The sequence below is a fragment of the Syngnathus acus genome, chromosome 4 (assembly GCF_901709675.1).
Source record: "Syngnathus acus chromosome 4, fSynAcu1.2, whole genome shotgun sequence".
NCBI classification, from domain to species: domain Eukaryota; kingdom Metazoa; phylum Chordata; class Actinopteri; order Syngnathiformes; family Syngnathidae; genus Syngnathus; species Syngnathus acus.
In genome coordinates, this window is record NC_051090.1 from 4,543,576 (window position 1) to 4,566,174 (window position 22,599).

At 43.9% G+C, this 22,599-nt stretch overlaps 3 protein-coding genes across 9 annotated transcripts; all 3 read right to left on the reverse strand.

The window, feature by feature from the left end:
- Window positions 1-47: 47 nt before the first annotated feature.
- On the reverse strand, window positions 48-2,693 carry LOC119122224 (ubiquitin-conjugating enzyme E2 R2-like). Its single transcript, XM_037250495.1, has 5 exons — window positions 2,270-2,693; window positions 1,454-1,540; window positions 1,282-1,379; window positions 1,015-1,149; window positions 48-721 (listed from the first exon to the last, which is right to left on the reverse strand). The coding sequence occupies exons 1-5, from the start codon at window positions 2,450-2,452 to the stop codon at window positions 493-495; spliced, it is 732 nt and encodes a 243-aa protein (XP_037106390.1). The 5' UTR covers window positions 2,453-2,693; the 3' UTR covers window positions 48-492.
- A 400-nt stretch (window positions 2,694-3,093) lies between these two features.
- ap3d1 (adaptor related protein complex 3 subunit delta 1) lies at window positions 3,094-17,330 on the reverse strand. 7 transcript variants are annotated; one of them, XM_037250486.1, is made up of 35 exons: window positions 17,014-17,330; window positions 15,078-15,173; window positions 14,916-14,996; window positions 14,748-14,828; window positions 14,521-14,628; window positions 14,245-14,374; window positions 13,995-14,134; window positions 13,598-13,671; window positions 13,456-13,505; window positions 13,177-13,226; window positions 12,936-12,984; window positions 11,783-11,928; window positions 11,470-11,618; window positions 11,152-11,382; window positions 10,813-11,044; window positions 10,564-10,709; window positions 10,347-10,488; window positions 10,125-10,196; window positions 9,941-10,016; window positions 9,648-9,847; window positions 9,241-9,314; window positions 9,013-9,036; window positions 8,483-8,639; window positions 8,239-8,382; window positions 8,024-8,077; window positions 7,325-7,432; window positions 7,059-7,211; window positions 6,926-6,973; window positions 6,760-6,780; window positions 6,318-6,507; window positions 6,086-6,174; window positions 5,917-6,002; window positions 5,635-5,756; window positions 5,466-5,545; window positions 3,094-5,395 (listed from the first exon to the last, which is right to left on the reverse strand). In XM_037250486.1, exons 1-35 carry the CDS (start codon window positions 17,107-17,109, stop codon window positions 5,300-5,302), a joined length of 3,795 nt encoding a protein of 1,264 aa, XP_037106381.1. In that variant the 5' UTR covers window positions 17,110-17,330; the 3' UTR covers window positions 3,094-5,299. The 7 variants fall into 7 exon arrangements, with proteins under 7 accessions (XP_037106381.1, XP_037106380.1, XP_037106383.1 ...); XM_037250485.1 differs by having other exon boundaries at window positions 7,059-7,214; XM_037250488.1 differs by lacking the exon at window positions 9,013-9,036 and having other exon boundaries at window positions 7,059-7,214.
- A 322-nt stretch (window positions 17,331-17,652) lies between these two features.
- Window positions 17,653-22,461, reverse strand: hdgfl2 (HDGF like 2). The gene is made up of 16 exons (XM_037250493.1): window positions 22,200-22,461; window positions 21,713-21,789; window positions 21,376-21,517; window positions 21,110-21,295; window positions 20,895-21,014; window positions 20,758-20,832; window positions 20,388-20,583; window positions 20,227-20,311; window positions 19,871-20,156; window positions 19,661-19,785; window positions 19,518-19,573; window positions 19,350-19,420; window positions 19,136-19,237; window positions 18,859-19,012; window positions 18,677-18,776; window positions 17,653-18,564 (listed from the first exon to the last, which is right to left on the reverse strand). The coding sequence occupies exons 1-16, from the start codon at window positions 22,269-22,271 to the stop codon at window positions 18,465-18,467; spliced, it is 1,947 nt and encodes a 648-aa protein (XP_037106388.1). The 5' UTR covers window positions 22,272-22,461; the 3' UTR covers window positions 17,653-18,464.
- Between the last annotated feature and the right edge of the window lie 138 nt (window positions 22,462-22,599).

Genomic DNA, 22,599 nt, shown 5'->3' on the forward strand with positions numbered 1-22,599 from the left:
AGGTACATCGTAAACAGTCCAGGAAGTCAAAGTTGAGCCAGTGGCACGTTTCTTTTTTTTCCTGAGGTTTTTTTTTTTTTTTTTTTAAATCTTGAATATAATTGCAGCTTGTTTAGGTTACATCCATTAACACATGAAATACCTCTTGACATGTTCATCAAATATTTGCTTGAGCTCTTGTAGTGGATCTCTGGTGCCTGTGCTCAAACAGTGGGCTCAATTGGCAGTGACACAAAAAACAGGTAACAGTCAAACCAAGAAAAACAGTGAATGCTGAAAAGGGAGTGACATCCAAACAGGGCTCAAACGGCATCCTCCATTTTGTGCAAGAGAGGAGGAAGCTATTTTGCTTCAATTGCACAGTTGGCTCAATCCCATCGGACCTCGTATTGGGGTGGGGGGGGTGTTAAAAAGAAGCTAAAACGACTTGAACTCCATTGACGCATCACCAACAAACAAAAACAAAAGAAAGCAACGTTGGCGAGCGCCGGGTTAAATGTAGTAGTACTCGTTGTCCGAGTTGTCGTCGTCGTCCATGCAAATGTCCCTGTAGTTGTCGCATTGGCCGTCTTCGTAGTCATCGAAGTCGTCGTTGTCGTACAGCAGGTTGGAGCCGTCGTCGGTGGCCGGCACTTTGGTGCGGATGCAGTACTCCTCCAGCGTGACGGGAACTTTGACGCCGTCGAGGTCCGCTTCGCTTTTGGTGGCTTGCACCTGCTTCCTGTCCAGGCAAGGGGGAAAGAAAGACAGAGGCGGGGCTGAGCGATTTGTGCCATTTTTTTGACCGATATTGCGATCTTGATTCAATTCAGGATTTTCTTCAATTCACTAATACGTACAGTATCATTTACAACTAACAGGAAATGACATCACACCATCAAGAGTCAAGAGTGTGCAGAGGTGCCATCATAAATATGCAATTATATGAAATAGTGTTTGTAAAACATTTTCTTGTTTTGTAGATGCGCATGTCATTGTTCTGGCTATTTTTTTTTTTTTTTTTTTATGAGGTACCTGATGATTTCAATGTACTCCTGGTCCTCACCCTTGCTCTCCCTCCACCTGCGGTACATGACGGAGGCATCGACGTTGGCCGGGGAGAAGGTGTTGGGTTCATTGAGAAGGGAGATGACGCTGAGCAAGATGGTCCTAAACATGACAGAAATCACAAGCCAAGGATGAGGTGGAAATTTGACCACGATTCGCCCTTCCTGATAAAAGAAATATTAATCCATTCTGGACACCCACAAAAAAAATGACTTTTGGATTTTGTCATCTCACCTGACATTCTGCGTAGGGTTCCACCGCTCTGACGGTAGCTCGCCACTATGGGGGTCGTCCACCGGCGGGTGCAGGATGGAAATGCAGACTTCTCCGTTCTAACCGAGGGAAGAGGTCAAACGTTTATATACGATTCCGATGGATTGACGTGACCCAAAATTGACAAAGCTACCTCATAAATGTTAGGATGCCACATTTTGGTGAGGAAGCGGAAAGAAGGTGGAGAGTACGGGTAGTCCACCGGGAACTTGAGCAGGGCCTGTTAGAGCAAAATTAGACAGAAATGAACAAGATCACAGAAAATATTTGGAGAATAAAAGACAAAAATTGACTGCTGAAGATTTGAGAAGATGAAAAGTGATTTGACTGGTGTGTTATCCCCCACGTAGACGAGGAAATGAGACCGCTTGGTCAATCACAATGACAAACAGCTGCAGCCCACGAAGCATTCGCCAAGCAGCTTTTTGAAAAACTGATCCGAGGTTACGGTGACCTGACGCCATTCGCAAGATGCTCACGTTGTATGTGCTGTGTATGAAATCTGTGGCAGTGTTTTCATTGCAAATGAGATACATTTACAGCCGCCTCCATCTAACTTCTGCCTTTGCCTGACAGACCTTTGACATCCTGAAAAAAACATTTACTTTTTTTTTTTGTGCATCGCTAAGAAATATTGTATCGTGAAACAATGTAACAAAAATAAAGCATTGATTGATATTACCTTATAATTATTGAAAAAATATATTTTGGACAAACAGAAGGAAAAAATGGGGGGGGGGGGCGCCCTTTATTTGTCAGCAGATAGTTGCACCCCTGATACGCGGCCACAGAACCAACTTAGGTCGCACCTAAAGGAACCTTTGACATCGTCAGAGACGTTATTTACATGTTGACAGTCATGAAAATCGGTAAAGAAAAGAAAAAGTGCATTTAAAAGCTGGCAAAAGAACAATAGTAGCTGTAGTGCTAGCTGAAGTTAGCTACTCACCTTAAAATAACCGCCTTCGTAGTGCGTGTTCGGTGGACCGAATATCGCCACTTCCCAGTTGTACATGTCCGATTCGTTGACCAGAGTGATTTTGAAGCCCTCCACCGGCTCGTCCTGGAGACTTTTCATCTCCAGCATGAGTGCTTTCTGGGAACTGGCTACAGGACTTCCATGCTGAGCCATATTCCAAACAAACTTGGACAAGTCGTGTGAAGCCGACCCGGCGAACGACAAAACAAGCAGAGTACCAAAACAAAAAGTAACAAATAGACTCCTGGACAAGAGAATGGTTTCTTCGTTTTTATGAGGAGAGGAAGAACCGGGGCGGCTTTTAGGAGGAAAGCCGTCTTGGGTTTTGATGAACAAGACCCAGTGAGCGTCACACTACAAGCCACCGACACCTTTTTATTTTTTTTTATTCTTTTTTTTTCTTTCTAAATACAGTCACACACACTTCCGCTTGCGTTTTCGAAGTAAAAGCTATATGGGAGGATCCAGTTGGAAAACAATACTAAATATAATACCAGTTCATACACGTGACTATTGAGCTGTAAAGTGCGCAAGTGTATTTGGCGTGAGCCTTTGTTTAACACACGCGTCACGGCTTTCTACCCAAACGAAGGGCGACTCGTAACGCTATGTAAAACGCGTAAAATACCATCTTTTTATTAGTAAAATGTCAAAACTTACTCTACTTCTACCCGTCGAACTCATTCAACACGTTTGCCTAAAATGTAAAAAAGGGTGATTATAAATTTGACATCTATATTTTAAAAAATTGCTTTTTAAAATTCTGAGGTGCTTAGACAAACAAAGAGACTGTAGCATCTTATAATTTTTATTTTCTCTTAAGTAGGGGAATTTTTACAGGGAATGAAGATCATTCACATCCCCTTTTTTGAAATGTATGACATTATACAGCTGGAGAAACAAGCTTTGGAAATATGTGGTGTGGCGAGTATACTTTCAATGTCACGGGCAAAAACATAAAGAACTGCGGCCAAACCGAGGAAGAAATAATATGGTTCTTAACTGAGAGCTCTCAATGCCCTCACCATCCTAATTTCTATTCAACGCCTTCCTCCCCATCATCTGCGTTTTAATAATTTAAATCATTCAACTATACTGATCTCCCCCCCCCCCAAGAAACTGAATGCATAAAAACAAAAACCATTGTGGTCCGTCATTAAAAAAAAAAAAAGGACAAAATGGAATGAAAATTCAGGTGAAAACATCCATGGAAGAAAAGGTGAATAAAAAAAGTGTACATTCCTAAATCATGCAATATTGTATGCAATAATAGAATGATCAGAAAAATGTGACAATCAATAAGGGAGAGAAACTCCACAAATAAGTCATTGTCGGGAACAGGTAAACATTTATTACTTTCTATGGACATTCCTGCAATTTACAGCTGACCACACATGTAGTCAGACTTGTGAGGGAACATTTTCACGTTATGGCTGACAAAACAAACAAATGGGAATGACCGGTTAGTCTTGAGCGTGCTACTTTGGTGATTTAAGGTGAAAGCGCTTAATGCAAAAGGAAAAGCGACTGAGGTTAGAGGCAGCGGTGCCTAATACTGATGTTAGCATGGGTTGTTAGCGGTGGAAGTTAGTTTAGCCTGGGTTGTTATGGAGCATTTTGCTACAAGTGCACATACATATGCTAATGGATAAAGAGTTTGAAAATATATAACCATTTGGGGGAATCATAGTTCCTGGTTTATTTACAGTTTAACTACTACTAGTCAAAGAAATTTGTGGCCACGTCATTTACATTTGCAGATGGTCACTATCAAACTATCTGATTATAGATATATATTATGGACAAATGCAAGTGGGTTGGGAGACAACTTAGTGACCCGTAGTGAAACTAATCCATGCGAGACCGTTATCGTGCTTCAGTGGGTGCTGCTAATTTGGTTAGCAATTGGTGAATAGTTTCAGCAGCCAACCTCTTTAATTGCCACATATTAATTACACAAATGTGCAAATCTGTAACACCTGAAAGAAATGTCCTTCAAAAGGCACAGACAAAAAAATGCCTATTGCAAAAAACCTCCGTAAAGTAAAGACCAGCTGAGAGTTCAGTGTGCTGCTCTTTTAGTTAGCAACAGAGTTCAAATGGGCTCCATAGTTAAGTAATGTCTGTGCGTGAAAAATTGCAACTATAAAGTGAGACGGTTATAGTTTTTATTTTTCTCATGGGAAAAAAGGAGGCATTTATATGTCGGTAATTTATTTTAACCGCAACGCAACAAATTTGTGGGTCTGATTGGTATTGACTAGTGGTGCTCAACCTTCAAGTGTCTCTCCATTTTGGTCCGTTGGGGAAAAGCAGGCAGGGCAGAAGGAATCAGACATCCCAAGTCTGCTAGTTGTGCCTTTTACGCTACTCACAAAGAGTCAAATTAAGTTCACTTAATCCAGAAATGTTATCTGAAATTTGGATATCCTGAACTTTTTGTGAGTAGCGCAATTCGCTTCGGTGTCTGATCTACTGCAGGCCTCGGGGTCAGAAGAGACCAGGTAGTGAGAACGAGTCCCTCTTTTTTTCATTTGAAAGAGTGTCACTTAGTTCAAGGCTGAAACAGCAGTCAGATGTTCACGCACACACACACACAAATAGAAGGCGCAAACAGGCGTTCAGACAAAAAAAAATAATACACATCAATGACAAAACAGTTCAAAAACAGTAAAAACGCAATTCACCCATCAACAGCAAAAGTCCAGTTGTCAACATTACGCCACACAGGGGGAAGAGGAAGTCCAGGAGGAGGGAAATCCAAGAGCTCAGGAGAGAGGAAATTGAAAAGTGCCTTGCAGGAGGAGACGGAGCGAAAACACTGCGAGTCTGTAAAACGACATCAAGTGAGTTGTGCTCAAGACTAAGCGAAGAGAAGAGCAAAGGCGAGGAAGAGGGCGGATAGATAGATAAATAAATAGGGCGACGGCAGAAGTGTTTTTAAGGTGGTGATGTTGTGTTTTAGTGAGGAGGGCGGAAATTGGGCTACCCTGGGTACAATCAGCACTGAGAGAAGGTCTGTTTGATCTCATCCAGCACGTTCCCGAGCAGCGCCGGTTCGTCACATTTGGCGTCGATGGACACCGTTTGGTCGGACTGCCGGAGAGGGAGAGTCAAAGCGTCACTTGTCAACACTTCAGAAAATACGAACGTTTGATCCACTTACAGTTTTGACGAGCAAACACACATGGTGACCCTGGATTGACCTGCTATACATGGAGGCACAGGAGTCCACCCTCTCCACGACTGGTTGAAAACAAAAAATCGTTACTGTCGTAAAAAGCTAACTTTTTTTTTTTTAACGTAAAATGAAATGGATTGTGTTTTAAGTGTACCAGAGAAGTGGTGATAGAAGCAGATCCTGGCCAGAAGGTGGTGGAAGGGCATGTTGATGCCTTCCAGTTTGACAGAGCTGCCCTTCAGGTCGCCGGATTCCAACAACTTTGCAAATGCGTCGCTAGCCAACGAAACAACCACAAAACAATAAGGGTTAGTTTTACTTTCTATTGTATTTACATTGGCGACATCCAAACAAGACTTAATTTCAGCATAATTTATAAGTTGTTTGGCAGATTTTTGGCAAATGACAGAAATTATTGCAGGTTATGTGTCCTCACCTGTAGCATGGAGTGGTGATTAGGTAGGAGGAGCAAGTAAAGTGCAGTTTGAAGTCCAGTTTCTCATGAGTTGAGGAGTCTTCATTCTGATCCAGGGAAATAAATAACATCATGAATTTCCCATTCAAGGTGCTCAAATGAGTTTGCAATATTGTGCTTATTTTCTAACCTTGACAATGAAAGTGAGCGTTCCCTTCAGTTTCTGTGGCATGACGATGCTCTGCACGGTGAACACAAAGCGCGCTTCATTGGACACCCCTGCGATATAAGGGAGCAGTTGGTTAGCTTCTGTAGAACATCTTTAATTGAAACTCATTCAAAAAGTTTTGGTATTTGCTGATTCAATAGAAGCCCACAGATTGCATTACAAGCAGGAAATTCCTGGCACTGGAGCAACTGACCAGGAGGGAGCTGAAAGGGGACGGTGAGGCCGTCGTGCGCCCCCGCCCCCTCCGGCCTCTGCAGCTTGGAGTTCAGGGAGTCCAGCACGTTGAACTCCATGGATTTCAGGAAGCTATCGCATTTGTTCTCAAAGATGACCGACACCACCACCTGGCTGCCATCTTGCAGGTTCCCCTGGATGTCGTACACCTGAGGAGAAAGGCAAATTCAACACGTGAGAAAAGTTGCACATTAAACAATATATTTTGTTGCACACAGCATCAACCACACACGGCTCTTTCCACAAAAGCGAGAAAAAGGCAGCAAGGACAAAGATTTTGAAAAAAGGAAGCAGCTCTGTGGCACGGGGACGGCCAATCGATGCAGGACATAAACACAAAGAAACACATCTAGGACAGAAGTTGTAATAAGGTTCTGCCCGTCACAGAACTTTGCGAGTACCTGATCGGCATCTTCCATCATCTTAAAAGAGAGGGAGATTGGACAGTGAGACTTATTTTAGTGAGCTGACGTCTCATAAAATGTGGATATTGATCACTCATTTAATTTGAGATGTTGCACAACGTTTAACCCACAATCAACAGTATTTGGGTTCCTGATTACTCACCATCTTGATATAAGCGTTCTCTGCGAGGAGGCAGTAGTTGGACATGGGCTGGGAAAAAAAAAAAAGTATAAATAATATTTTTTGTAAAATATAAAAAAAAAAAATAACAATGATGAGCTCTCGTCTCAGTTACCGGTAGAGGTTCTTCCTCGTCCACGCTGCCGTTTTGCACAGTCCCTTCTTCACCTCCATCGCTGTGGTGGTGATGGTGATGGTGCTTCTTCTTCTTTTTCTTGTCCTTCTCCTCCTTCTCCTTTTTCTGCTTCTTCTTCTTGTGCTTAGATGACTTCTTAACATTGGAAGGACACGAGCGGGACAGATTAGGTGGAATAAACAGCCACTGCGGCAGACTTTTTTTTATCTCTCCAAGACATTATGACATCATAGGTAGTGACTCACCGACTCCTCCGTCTCGGCGTCCTTGCTCTCGTCGGGATCGGAGTGTGGCGTCGTGCCAGAAGCTGCCTCGGGCAGGGAAACGGCTTCTGCTGCTACTGTTACTGCTTCCTATAAACACAAACAAAACATCGATTAGCAAGAGCCACACCACATCCTACACTGTTTACCAATTCTCTAGTGAGGTCAGTCAGAGCAAAGACAAGGATCAGCCAAAGTGAGTTTTGAGACGAAACTACTCCGGGAAAAGCCAGCCAACAAGAAACAGCAGAAGTCAAGAGTGGAATTACATGAACATGTGCACAGGTTGTCAATTCCTCATTAGAAAATCGACAGACAAGTTTTGTTAAGTGAATCCAAACCAGATTCCTGTTCAACGTTACAAGACGATATCCGTGCTCTTATCGCCGTCACCAAACAACAATGAAAAACATCCACAAAAATGTGAAGAACAACTTCAACGGGATATAGGAAACAAGAAGAGAAACGTTACAACGTACAGTACGGTCGCTCATGCACACGAAAAGGAAGGCTGGTAAATGAGAAAGGGAATGCGTTGGGCCACCTGAGAAAAAGAGAGCGAGTCGGCGAGTGGCTGATGAGAGAGGGAAAAATAAAAAGTCAAATAAGGTGGAGTTATGAGGAAGGATAGACGAGTACAACGAAGTCATGAGGGGAAAGGCAAGAGGGTTGCGACTCCACCTGGGCGTGAGAGGGCGCTGGAGCATTTGAAAGCCAGAAGTCCAGATCTGAAACCTAGAAGAGCGAGGGAGGCAGAGGAGGTGAAAGGGGGCAGGGCAAAGGCACTCTGTAGGTTACTACGACTGATCAACACGAGATGATAAACTTTTTTTTTTTTAATCAAACAATGATTTGAAGCCTCAATTCCAAAACAATCACAACTTGGATTGGCATACCTCAGCAGTTGTGGAGGCGGGCGGAGCCACCACCTCAACGGGTGTTTCTGATTGGACGACGGGTTCATCCGACGGATTCCCGAGAAGATCCACTCCTTTTTCTTCATGTTTGTGTTTTTTCTTCTTCTTCTCTTCTTTGCTCTTCTGCCAGGGAACAATTTCAAAATGTGAAGTCATGCTTGAGGAGTAGTGTGAATTTATCTCGTTGGAAAAGAATGTGACTTTTAGTCAAAGCCAACCTTACCTTCCTATCCCTCTGTTTATCTTTCTTCTTCTCCTTCTTCTCTTTACTGCTCCTCTTGACCTCCTGCGAGGTACTTTCCGTATTTCCGTCCGGGCTTTTCAGAACGTCTGCCGGACGGTGAGACCTGACTGGTAGCTTCTCACTGTCTGCAAGTGGCCTGGATAGAACAACATCATACAACACATCTTCTGTTAGTTTTGTACGACTAATAAAAAGACAAACAGAGTTAAGACTATATTTAGTAGCAATCAGGCAGTTTATATTAGATGCAATTAAATCAGAACCAAAGCCTGAGAACGTCAGCAGCATCCACTAAGTGATCTTATGTGCAGAATTTTCTTAACTGCGGGAAGCTCTCAGGGAATAATGCTGATTTTACCAGGCTTGAGAAGGGCACGCTGAATATCATACCAGGTCAAAAGAATGCTGAGCATTAAAAATCAGTGAGTAAAGCTTTGTTAACGAGACAGCGAAAGGGGGGGAAAAGATGCAGTCGAAGCGGCAGGTCACGTGGCTGAGATGCTACTCACCTGCGCCCAGCCATTTCCACCAAGCTGCCCGCACAAAGTGGGCAGTGATGGGGGTGTGTGTATGCGTAGAAGAGAGGAAGCAAAAAGCCGTGAGAGTCAGTGAAAGGAGGAAAAAGGGGGCAGTAAGGCCACGGCACATCGGCAGTGTGGCCAGGAAGCCCGAAACACACTAAAATGGATTTTGGATTAAGATTTTTCTGAGTAAGGCCACAGAAGGTGTTGACTCACTTGTCCAGGTCGATATCCAGGGCTTTGTGAGGGTCATTAGGATCTTTGTCATCCTCATCACTGGGTAAGGCATTCTGCAGGCACATCAATCAATACAAGGTCAATTCTCTCGTTTTCAAAGAGTATTTAATTGGCTAATGATTTGCTGTTCATCAATATTACCACAACTAAACAATTTATATTACTAAATGACTTGCTGTGATGTCCGAAATTAACATTTAGCTATCTAGCTTTTTTGTTGTAGATAAAGCCCTTGTGTGTTTTAAATTAAATCATTCTGATAGGCTGCAAAAAATAAATTAAAAATCAATAAATAAAAACAAGACAATTTGATTTTGTGCCTGACTTTGCCACCATTGGAACAAAATCAGCACGCCCTGCGTGAGATCAAACAACGACATTGTCACCTCTGGCATCTCCTCGGTGACGATGTCGACCATGTGCGCCGGCGTGATGTCCTCCTCGCTCTCCGGACCCGAGTCGTGTTTTTTCCCACGTCCACTGCGCTTCTCTTTCTTTTTCTTCTTGTCCTTCTTTTTCTTGTCGGCTCGCTCCTTCTGCCGACGCTCCTCCTCCAGCTTCACGTACTGGTCGGACATAGGCAGGCCTGAGGAAGAGGTGGAGGAACTTGTTTAATCCTCAAGTTCAAGCGGAGAGGTTATTCTAAGATATACTCATATTAAGGTCGCTGGAGTCCCACCTGGTACTTTCAGAGGCACACTCAGATCAATCTGAACGACTGGGATGTGCTCCACTCCTGATGCGTCCTGGTACACCTGTGAGGAAAGGAAAAAAAAAAATCTCGTGGCACATCTCCTGGTAGACATACACCCAACCGCTACAGATATTTTGAAGCAACAAAGTGACTACAAAAAAACTGAAACCTTCTGAGAAGATGGTGAGGCCTTGATGTAAAAGGGGTTGTTGGCTTGCTCTTGTTTCCTGGCTTCTCTTCTCTGTGAAGGTTAAAAAAAAAAAAAAAAAAAGCCAGATGCAATTTGGTTATTTTAACAAGCAACATGGGAAAGCTACTTTGTTTGAAAACACATTTGTATTCAATGCTGGTAAAAGGGCTATAAAAGGGCTATAAAACGGAGGCGTCGTACCCTTGCCAGCTCCTTCTCGTCCACTTCTGTGTGTCTGGGCCGGGAATGCTTGGGCTCCTCCTTTGTAAAAATAGCCTTGGGCTGCTCGTCCTCTGACTCGCTCTCGGATGGAGGCTCGTTGATCCAGGCATCCAGGTCCAGACTAAACACATCCACATGAAAAAATAAAAAAAGTCAGCTATTATAACAGGCGAGTTCAAATGTGAATCTGGCCTACCCCTCAGGGACAGGCACTTTCTTCTGTGCCTTGGGGGCTACAGGGTTGAGTTCTCCGGCAAAAAGTGCAATCACTTCCTCCGCTACCTCGACTTCCTTCTGCTGCAGTTTCTGGATGTATTTCACCAGCTGCAGGATGCAAGACGCCTGGCGAGTGCAGTCCGGAAAACGAAAACCACATTTTGATCAGAATTGTCATCATCAGGTTGCCATGGGAACAACTCACCATTTGAGAGCCATTTCATCTTACCCTCTCCTGCACCTCCAGGTTGGCGCTCTGGACAAAAAGCGGGAGGCGGTCGATCATGAGCTGGTTGGTTTCTTGCACTGTTGTGCCATCCGTGTTGTCCTTTTGGCTCTGCAGCACTGTGGCGAACAGCTTGGCGGCGTTCTGCACGTACACGGCTTGGATGTGGCCCGGCAAGGTGGACACCTTGGGACGCAGCATGGCTTCTAGCGTCTGCAACGGGTTCTCCAGGTGTCTAAAGAGGATTGACTCGAGTTATTTGCATTCTGAATTGGTCGATCAAGAATATTTTACAAGAGTAATGTTATGATTTCACAGAAACAAGGGTTGGAAGTGTCATACTCTGAGAACTCTCCACAGATCCAAGCTGCCGCATACAAAACTTCACAGATGCCATTTCTCTGCATGTTCCCGGTCAAGAGGTGAGCATTGTCCAGCAGGGTGGCCATCTGGGCCACGGCAAATACCCGGATGGCCTTAACCCGGATGGCCACATCCAGCATCTGAGAGGCGATCAGGTGTCCGTGCCTCGTGCCCTCTAATCGCGTCAGCTCTACAAGGATGCTGATGTACCTGTGAAGTGTGCACGGGAGGAGAACTACAGCTGAAAATCATGACAAAAATAGAATGTGTGGGCGACTGCGTGGAGGGAAAACGGACCACTCAAAGTTGGTGATGTACTGGTAGTTGCTCTGGCTACAGATGTCAATGATCTTAGTGAGCAGTTCATCCCTGTAAGTGGTTCCCTCTGCTTTGTCCACGTGTAGCATCAGCTTCTTCACAATCTCCATTAAGTTCTTTTTGGAGACCTGCAGAGGAATACAGCTTAAGCGCTACGTTTGAATGTACTTCAATTAATTTGTTCCGCATTTCATAATTTATTCAGCACAAGTAACGTCTGTTTATTTTTCTATCCCAGCGGCAGAGCATTGCGAATTAATAATTAAGTATAAAAAAAAAAAAAATCACATACCATGCCATAAAGTAGGTCCAAAGCTCTGAGACGGATGGACTCGTCCTTGTCATCCAGACACTGCAGGATGAGGTCCTTGTGGCTCTGCACTGACTTAGGGTGAGTCTTCAGGATTTTGGACATGGCCAAAAGGCCCAGATACTTCACTGGAGGAACAAGTTCACACACGCACTTGCTGAGTATACTTACAGACAGATGACTAACTAAAAACTCAAAAAAAAAATTACCACTATCAATGCCTGACTTTTTAAAATGCTCAAATTGCATCCCTGGTAAAAAGTTAACTGTAGCTATGTTCAGTCATGTGAGTTATATGTAAATGACTACCAAGGAAAAGATCATTAAAACACAAAGTACAATGGGAAAGACACACAAACATGTACACGCAGGACAAAACATTGGCCGTGCGAAACCTGCTGAGTCGCAAAATTGTGTTGCTATCGGAGGAAAGAAAAGCCTCTCACATTCTAATCAATATGAGTGAGTGGTGGTGACTTTGGCTGCAGTGGCCTCAGAGCGGCCGGATGAGTCGGCGAACGCTCGGAAAGTATTTTGGGCTGTAAATTGTTTTAGTTCAAATATTTATGAGAATAATTATCTATGTGGCTTCATTTTGTTTTTAGCTTCGCATTTTTAGCTGTAATTGAAAAGCAGGCAAGATAACAAGACGTTCACGCACAGGTTCAGAATCTGCTCTATTCACACCACAGGTTACGGGCTGGACTGATTGACTATTTGGTCCCGGTGGTTTTTAGCGTTTAAACAGACTCACTAATTCATGGATTTTTTTTTGAATAAAATGTTATTGATTTGAGGAAATAAGAATCCACAAATTTGGGGTGTAAACATGGACACTTTGACGACAACTCCGTTTTTAGTGAGGACCAACCAGTACAGCCCACACAGTCAATTTTCAAACTACTCTAGACAACTATCTATTCGTAGGGAATCGATCCAGATAACTCGAATGGACCCTCAATGTGAGGAAAGGGGTACAGGCCCACAAGCACAAAGGTTCCGCAATTCGAGTTATCAAGATTCGGGTGGAGGCTCTGAGGAATCTTCTAAAAAGGGGGCGGGGCTTGTGCTTAACAGTGAGTAACACGCAGACAATGAGAAAATGACACACTGCAGGCATTGACAGAGGGCTCACAGTTCTGGTCAGAGTCTTCAATCAGGATTCTCAGTTTCTGGACACAGAGCTGGAAAACAGAAAGAAAGTGTGACGGCCAAATCGGGACGTAATGGTATTTTGTAGCGACACCTTCAAAGTAAATATGAACAAAACAAAACCAACTGAAAGAGAATAGATAGATGTGAGTACTTGACAAGAGTTGTGACTGAGGAAAAAAAACCAACATGCACTGTGTAAAATCGACGAGATCGCGGCGTACCTGGATACTAGCACTGTGGTTCGGCATCCCAGACGACAAAGAAATTAACACTGCAAAACAGGACACAGTGGCAATCAGACTTTTGGAGACTAACAGGGTGACAGTATAACCCAAATTTGTGTGCGCTGTAATCGTAATAAATTAGAGTCAAAATAAAAAAAACTTTGAGGCCAGAAATGCAAATCAATTAAATGGAAAGCCTGTTCCATGTATTACACAAATGAGTTCATCTTGTACGCTGCTACTGTCATAAACCACGGGACTATTCTAAGTACTCACCCGCAATAACCGTGTTCACACACTCGTACAGCAAAGACATGGCAGATGTACTGCAAATTGGGAAAAAAAAGAGCACAGATTATAAATGTGTGAGTGACCATTTGAAGCTACTTCATAATTGAGGGATTTTTGTTCATCTCACCTGTGAATTAGGTTGGTCAGAGGTTCAATCAGCTTTTTTCCCAAGCGAGGCTCCAGAGGAGTGAGAGCTCCAAACTGTAAAAATAGAGCAAATGTCACAAAAAAATCCCAGAAAAATATTATTTTACTCCAACTTTATATGCACATTTATTCATTTTACTAAATAGTTATATGATTATAATGATAATTAAAAGGGAGTTAATTGAAAATGAACTATTTTACATATTTACATTGTGGTTTTATTTTTCCTAAAAAGAATTCTACTAACAGTAATGATAAGATAATGAGTAGATGATAAAATGCTAGATGAACTATTCGTCCTAAATTGTTATGTCACTGGAGTTTCATGGCAGTCAGCGGATTACACGTGTGTGAATGTCTGTGTCCTGTTGACTCACCAATTTAATAATCTTAATAAGAACCCAATTGTTGGTGGAGGAGGTCATGAGCTTGAAGAAGAGGGGTGCCAAAGACAGGTAGTTTTTGGGATTCCGGCGGGCCAGCTCACAAATCACGTTGACTGCGGCCGACTGAACACCTAGTGGGGGCGGGGAGGGCAAGCGTCCATTAGGGTTACTCTCCTTTAATCAGTGTTATGGACTTCGTACAAAAAGATTAACACAGTGTAATGATTTTTTTTTTTTTAACCTGGATCTGGGTCTTCAAGTTTCTCTTTGAGCCTGGGGAAAGCAGGACGGAGGGACTCTGGGTACTTGAGAAACACCTTGTACATAATCAGCACCGCTTTCTTCCGGATGTAAGGTTTAGTGTGAGACATCTAGAGCAGAGGAAAGAATGACAAACAATAAGTCACACTTCCACTACGGGGTACCTGGTTTAATTGCAATAACTACAGCACATTCATTTCAATAAGGCAAAAAGATCGATTGCGATGACAACTGATGACGTGGCTTTGCGGCTCACCAGCGTCATAATGTCGTTGGCCAGGTCCCGAGCCAGGTCGGGGGTGACGAAGCAGGACAAGCCTGTGAGGGCGACGCCTGTGTCGTACTGGTTGGGACTGCTCAGATCCTGCGTGGGCGAGAAACATGCTGTTTATCAGGAAGCTTCTCATTACATTGCTTTTTTTTTTTTTTAATAAAGTGTATGCTGTATGCTAATTCCTCACCCTCAGCAGCGCAGCCGCTTACCTTTCGGATCTGATTAGTGGTCAGCATGATGACGTCTGTGCTCTCGTGAAAGCACTGCGAGGCCGCCAAGTAGCCGATCCTCTGCGAGGGCGCAGAATAGCCGTCACGTTATTTTGCCGTCTCGTCAGGACAGCCGCGGTTATCGCCACAGATGACCCGCCGCTTTACCTTGTAAGTGAACTTGGAGGAGCTCATGACTTCGACGATGTTGAAGGCGGCCCAGCTGACGTCATAGCCGAGCATCTGAAGCTGTTTGGCAAAGAAGAGAGCTTCATTATTCAGTCGTGATGGTGCATAATAAATAGATTAAAGTCATCCAAGCGTACTCACGTAGGTGAGCTTGCACACGGCATTGGCTTTGACGGCAATATTATCCTGCTTGAGCTCTTGCTTGATCTCGTCGATGCAAGTGGAGATGTACTTGGCCTGAGGGCAAACAAGAAAGGGCAGGCAGCAGATCAGATTAGCCGGAACGATATATGGGACAGGACAACAATAGCAAAGCAGCCTACAACTGCTTTTTCCATTTAATTATACATACGGACAATCAGATCAAATTTGAGTATTTCTTTGCACTTGATCAAGATTTTCGAATAGCAAATACGAATGAACTGTAGGAAGTGTTTTTTACAATTTATTTATTCCATAAAATTTATAGTCAACATGTTGCCGTTAGTAAGCTTCACAATTAAAAAGTGATACCACAGGCACAACATTCCATCGACAGTGGGAAGGAGAAGCCCAAGCGAGAGCAACCAATAGCAAAGGCTCCGAAGAGAGTGAGAGTGGTTGCTGGTCATGTGTGTGTAGTCATGAGACAGCAGAGTGACAGGGGAAGGAGTGTGTGCGGTTTCAAAACACACACAACACACACAGACATCAGCAGACGCAGGCCAGGCTTCCATAATGGTTAATTCAGAACCAACTGAAAGAAGTGAAATAGCTGACATGGAAACGGTGGATGTTCAAGTCACATTTGAGACAACTGCAAAGATTTTTTTTAATTATAAAACGAGTGACGACGGCATGCCGAAATGGACTGTGTTGACTTTGGAGGTTCCGCTACTATATGAGGAACTTTGAACTGTATTCACACTTATACCAAAACATTAATAATTGAACAATCTGTTCCCTGTTGGCTGGGCAACCATCACCTTATCTGGGCCTGCAAGGTTGGGTTACCATTGACAAAAAAAAAAGACAAGCACCCAACCCGCATAGCACCGTCAAGCATTGGTGAGTAGACACAATACAGCAAAGATAAAGATAGACACTTCTCTTCAGACAAACACGAACATTTTTGACCCGCTGATCTGGAAACCTGTGAGATTCTTAAACCACTCAGAATTTCACACCTGACCCGCAGCTGGATGTGTGTACACAACCTCGGATGTGAGTTTGTAGGGCACAAAAGTTGACAAGGTCGAGCAATAGGAAAATAAATGCAGTAAGCTGACGTGGATTTGAAGTGACACAGGGGATTGATTGATTCCCAACCAGCATACTGTCAAAAGTGTCCCAGAGTCAATTATCCAACTTAACTGATCCAGCAACTATTTACTTGTTACATTTATTTATGCTAGCAATGTATAGTGACAAGCAATCAATTAAATGCTCTTCCACAAGGTTGCAGAGTGTAGATAATTAATAAATAACCTGTATATAGTCACATTTCTAAAAATGGCTGAAATTATATAAAAAATAATAATGATAAAATACCAACAAAGTAACGATATCCACTTTGGGAGCTATTTTTGGGTGTTGTTCTGCGACTCTTCCTAATGTAAATTGTCCGTCCACAGTCAGATATTTAAAGGTCTCTTGTGTGACATTCTACAAATTACGAACGGCAAAGGGTAAAATTAGTCTGTATTTGTACAAAAACAAAACAGTATCCGATTACTGAATGATTTGGACCGATTGAGTCACCATTCTCATCCTTCCTCTAGCTAACTGTCAATTAGCCGCTACAGTCATTAAGCTTGTTTAAAAAAATAAAATAAAATAAACGACCTGAGAGTAAAACATGGGGCTAGTTCAATATTCATACAAGTCATATTCTTTTGCGGTAAATGTTTTGTTAGAAGCACAAGGTCCTTGTTTGGGGACAGAGGGGAGCTAAGCGGCTAATATGACAGTTAGCGGTGACGCTAGCATTTTAGCCAGGTTGCATTCATGTTAATTCAGCTGTCGCCAAACATAACGGTCATTTACGTAGGGGAGGGAGATGACGTGGAGGTGTAACGCGGGGTTTAATTTGAGTTACCTCATCTTCCTTGTGGTTCCTGATGCCACGTACTAAATCCTGAAGGTTTTTATCGAACATCCGATCGATGCTCCCTTTGACAATCTTCAAAGCCATGCTCGGTGCTTGGCGGCGGTGTCACTGGTGGGTGTCGACCGAGCCCGGAGAGGGTGTCTCATCCACCCGGGGGGGGATGATGATGCTGCTGCTGGTGCCGCGAGCCCCTGGGTGAAGAGGCCAAAGAAGCTGCTGAAAGGCCGGAGAGAAACGGAGCGTCCCGGGCTGCTGCGTGCGCACAGACGCCTGGCTGGCAGTGGCTCAATGGAGGAAATGGCTGACAAAATGGCGTCCGCAAGTCAGCTGACTGGGGTATTAGGCGAGATGTGGGAATTAAAGGTCCACGCACACACGCAATGTAGGCAAACTTATGTTTATAATTTAACTGGAATTATTTAACAAATTAATAACCATTCAAGATGGCTGATTTTACTTTTATATACACCTTTCCTTTTTCTTTCCAGTCATCTTTTTATATTCGTATGAAACAAGAACATTTTGACATCTCTTCCATTAACTCTATGTGAGATGCAAATATACACAAATGATTGATGGCATGTAAGAGCAAAACCTTCAAAAAAAAAAAATTAAACAGTGAAAGGATGGAAATGCTGACAGCACACCCACCACCTGCCGTTTGTACTGTTTATTATTGAGGGATTTCATTTAAGTCTGCAGCTACATGAGATCTCCACTTTTTTGGAGGGCAATTATGACGACATCACGCAGATTTATCATAAGCATACATTACAGCGAAACAATGCGTGTGTGTAATGCCACAGATTGTTTTTTTTTTAGCAAATGTGTGAAAACAAAGCTATAAAAAGTCAGTGAACCTGTCAACTCATTTCATTGCTTTACACATAAAAAGAAAAACAAAACACAAAACAAGTTTACCACTTTCAAAATGTCCAATACAAACAGGTGCTCTTTGTGATGTTTTGTAGCATTTATATATATATATTATTAAAAAAGGATTTATACGGAAGAAAGTCGACAGAATCCGCCGGGCAGCTAAGTGAAAATTTCGTTAAGATTCAAAATTCTTCAATCATACCTTCGTCAGCCCAAATTGAGTTCACAAGTGCACGTATTAAACCGACGTGTGCAGTATGACAGACAAAGGTAAAAGAAAAAAAAAAAAAGGACCCAGTCATGGAAGAGAAGACATTTCTGCAACTTAAAGACAGGACGTGCAGCACAAACTATCACAACGGTAATAATTCCTTTTTGCGCTGACAAATCGCTCAGACAAATTTATCTACCCAGAGTGTTAATGGTTGAAAAGGTCTGTAGCGTGGACAGTGACGTATAGCAGGCGTCGGTGATTGTGTTGCAGTGTTGTTGGCTCCTTGTACGTCTTCCATCTTTAGCACTTGGTCCACTGCGGTTGTTGTTAGGAGGGCGTCTTCTGTTTAACTTTCAGCAGGGGATACCTCCATATCTGCAGAAATGTTGTTGTTGTTGTTCTCTTGGGTGTATTCGTCAGTCTGCTGAGGGCTGGTTGGGCTCCGCCTGTGTAGAAAGCACAATTAAATGGAATCAGGATTGCAATTCTTTAAGTTTTGTTTCAGTGAGTCAATGGGCCACATTGTCTACTCCCCACAAAATAGTCTTTTTCACTAACCTGATTGGACTTGAGTTAGTGTGATCGTTGCTTTCGGCAGTTTTTTCCTCTTCGCCTTTGTCTTTTTTCTCTTGCGACTCTCCGTTCACAGCAGTCGAATCTGTCGAGAAACAAAGATGGTGGCGACTATTCATGGTGTCGAATTGAATCTCACTTGTGTTTTTTTTTTCTTCTTTTTAAACCTGTTTCTTTCGTCTCCTTCGCATCGTCATCTCCTTCCTTGTCCGATTTCACTTTAGCTGCCGTTTCTCCTTTGCCCACAAAGCGAAGTTTTAACTTGTTGTACACCTCACTGGCCTTCTCCATGACGGCCGAGCTGGCCTTATACCGCCGAATCTGCAAGGGGGGGGCATACAGAAATCATACTTCTCAAGTTATTAATGATAGGCGCTACCTTGAGCAATAATCAATGAAGGGCAGCTGGATTTGAACTTTTAAAGGTCAGTGGAGGAGATGCACCTTTTTAAGCGTGGCGATGATGTCTGCGTTCTTGTGGAGGATCTGACTGGTGACAGGCACAGCTTCCAGCTCTGCCAGGGCTTGTAGACACCGCTCGATGTCCTGCACGGTACACAGGCGATTTTATTGTCATCGCACGGGCAAATGGCTAAGTTGACACTGAGTGAAAATGTTCACATCGTGACTGTCGAGATGTTACAGGGTGGCCACTTACGGGGTTGTCCACTTTGAGAGCAAACTTGATGTCCGTGTGGAGTTTCTGAAGTTGTTCCTCTGGTGACGGTTCTGACGGGATGCGGAGAACAACCATTGCTATTCGTTTCCAATTTCAGTGTTAAACTAAAGCTTGGGGAAAAGTGCCTTGACCGTGTTCTGGCCTTACCTTTTTTCTTTTGCGGTGGCCTCTCCGATTTGTGCTTCAGTTTTTCGGCCTTGGACCTAAACGAGAGAAAAACGCATGAATTTATTTGTGGATTATGATTAGCGGAGAGAATGCAGGAGCTGTCGTGTCAAATGTGGGCTCACCTGGCTCTGGACTTCTCCTCGGACCGTTTGGCTCTCTTCTCCTTTCGCTCCCGCTCCCTTCGCTCCTCTTCCTTCTTTTGTCGGCTTTTGTTTTGGTTGTCCGTCTTCCTGGCTGATTTCTTCATCTTTTTGACAGATACGAAGATTACATACTATACATTGTGTTCTAGTAGTTACACACTGCATTACATGATGAATAGCTCCTGTTACCTCAGCGGGCGATGCCGAGTCAGAGTCAGACGGCGCCGGGATCGGCGGCGGAGGGGGTTTCTTGGACCTCTTGAGCGGGTGATCGTCGACGCCTTCATCCGAGCTGCTGCTGTCGCTGACCTTTTTCATCTCCTTCTCTCTTTTCCGCTTCTCCTCCTCCTCCTTTTCGCGCTCCCGTAGCCGCCGAAGCTCCTCGGCCTCCTCTCTTTTCCGCCGCTCCTCCAGCTCCCTCCGCCGCTCCTCGTCTCGTTTCTTCCACTCGCTGATACGGTCCGGCTCGCTGTCACTGTGGGGGAAAAAAGCGGTTGAGCGTGTGCGCCGAAACATGACTCGAAAGATACAAACAGCCTTCTGACCTATCGCTGTCTGATGACGACGATGCTGCTCGCTTTGGAGGCGGAGCTTTAGGTTTCCGTGCACGAGGCTTTGGCGCAGGTTTATCTGTGGAGAAGGAACAGCACACGAATTATGTATAAAAGAAAAAAGAAGAAAAAAACAGCGACTCTATCAAACTTGCCTGCAGCTCTTTTGCGCGCTGCTGGAGCCTTCCGTGGAGGCGGGTCGGATTCGGATTCAGACTTGGAGCCGGACTGAGACTCGGAACCGGACATAGCCGGTCGGGGCTTCGCGTCCTCCGAGTCGCTGTCCGCCGCTTTCTTCTCAGATCCAGATTCCGAGTCTGAATCTGAGTTGGATGAATTTTTCTGCAAAGGCTAAGAGAGAGGGATTGAATTAGACCCTGGGTTTATGATTAATTGTAGAATTGAATTGTTTCATTTATTTTTTTTCTTAAATCCTTGTAGTAACTGAAATGCTAATACAGAAGATAGTAAAATGTTGCATTTCTGTATTATGACAGATAAAAATAAAAAGGAAAAATCGTTAACCTTTTTCTTCCCTCTGCCTGCTGTTGCCGCTTTCTTTCCGCCTCTCCCAACTGCTTTCTTCTCCAGAGTAAAATCCTGTAAAACATAAAAGAGCATGACGCCATGATGTCGTCGTCGTTTTATTTATGTCTAATGACCTGGTCGCTGTTCTTGCCAGACTCCGACTCCGAAGGGGTGGCTTCTGACTCTGATGGTGATCCGCTTTCCACGTCTCTTTCGCTGGATGAGTGGCGAGTTTTTTTCGGGGGAGGCGCACGCTAAGAGAAGACAGCGACACGATGGAGGAGACGTACTAGCAAATAAATGATTGAAAGTGAAGAATGGTTTAAAAACCAACTCTGCAGATGTGTACCTTAGATGCCGGCGGCTTCCTTTTCACCCCTCCTCCTCCTCGTCCCCTTGCCCTATCTTCACTTGCAGATTCAGACTCTGCCTCGCTTGCCGACTCTGCCTTCTTGGGCACAGGAGCATCTTCCTCGTCGTCTTCGTCGCTTCCTCCGCCGGCATCGTTGCCCTCGCTGTCTGATGAGCTGGCGGGCTAAGGAATAAAAAGCACACGAGTCAACAACTTTGTGAATGTCATCGAACCTATGAAAGACGGTTGAAGGGGCAACTTACCACAGGTGGAGCACTGTAGGAGGCATGTGGATTGTTCTGGATCTCCCATAAGCCTTCATTGAAGCCTTTCCTTTTGTTGGGCTTTCCATAGCGATCGTTGTATTTTTCATAAGCAAAAAGGTCCTTGGCTGCCAGAAATGCACTGCACAACAACAATGTAAGAAATACAAACCCAAATTATATTAGACAACCGTCAATAAAACTGGAATAAATATGATATGATAATGGATAACCAACACACAGAAATGTCATTAGTGTTACTCTCACAACTGACAGTGGCAATTTTGGTACTCAATCTACTAGCATTAGTATTTTCAGCCAACAGTAGTGTACTTACGTTTCATGAGTTCCAAAGAAGAAAATTGGAATTTTATTAGGTGGAGGCTTCACAGCACCATCAGCCACATCCTCAATCTGGAAATAAACAGAAAACTGCAGCATTAACCATCCTAATATCGACATCATATCAGTGTCGAGATGTTCGGTTAGTTCACTTCAGACGATGGCAATCATTTTGGCGTTGAGGTGACGAGGAGTTAGGGCTGAGAAGTTGCGATGTTTGTGCAAGATACGTACGTTGTAAGCCAGTCCGAAAGAAAATAACGTTCGCTTCGCTCGTAATGTATGAAGACGAGGCCGATATCATCGCATGCACACCGGGCCTCTTCTACCTGTCGTGCATGCCCATAAAGTGACCAATTAGAAAATATAAAGCTACATAATAGTGATATTGCATGTGTGTCCATCTTGCACGGTTGCAAGGATGTTTTCGCCTCCCCTCCTCCTCAGCCTCTTCCTACTGCCACTGCTGTTAGCTTGCTTACCCTGGCTGGCCAATGGGGGTAGCCCTTCATTTTAGCGAAGACCAGGTCTCCGGGCTGGAAGTTGTGCGGCATGTTCCCACTCCCTTCGGCGGCCTGGTTTCAAAAGTAGGAGTAAAAGCCGCTCGGCCTCCGGCGTGTCTCTCTCGGTACGCGGGGGCCAGGTCGTCACGAAAAGCTGTAAAAACGACAGCGCTAGCTAAGGGAAGCTAATGGTGTACGACGCTAAGCGTTACCGCGAGAACATACTAGCGCAGATAACAACCACGACTTCCGCTTGGGGGCTTCTTCTTACTCTTTCAGAATAAAAGCTTTCCTGTAAATGATCGAAGGTGTTGGAAAAAAGACAATTTATAAACTGAGAGGACAAACGTTTTATATATTGTAGTCCGAGTAAGGTATA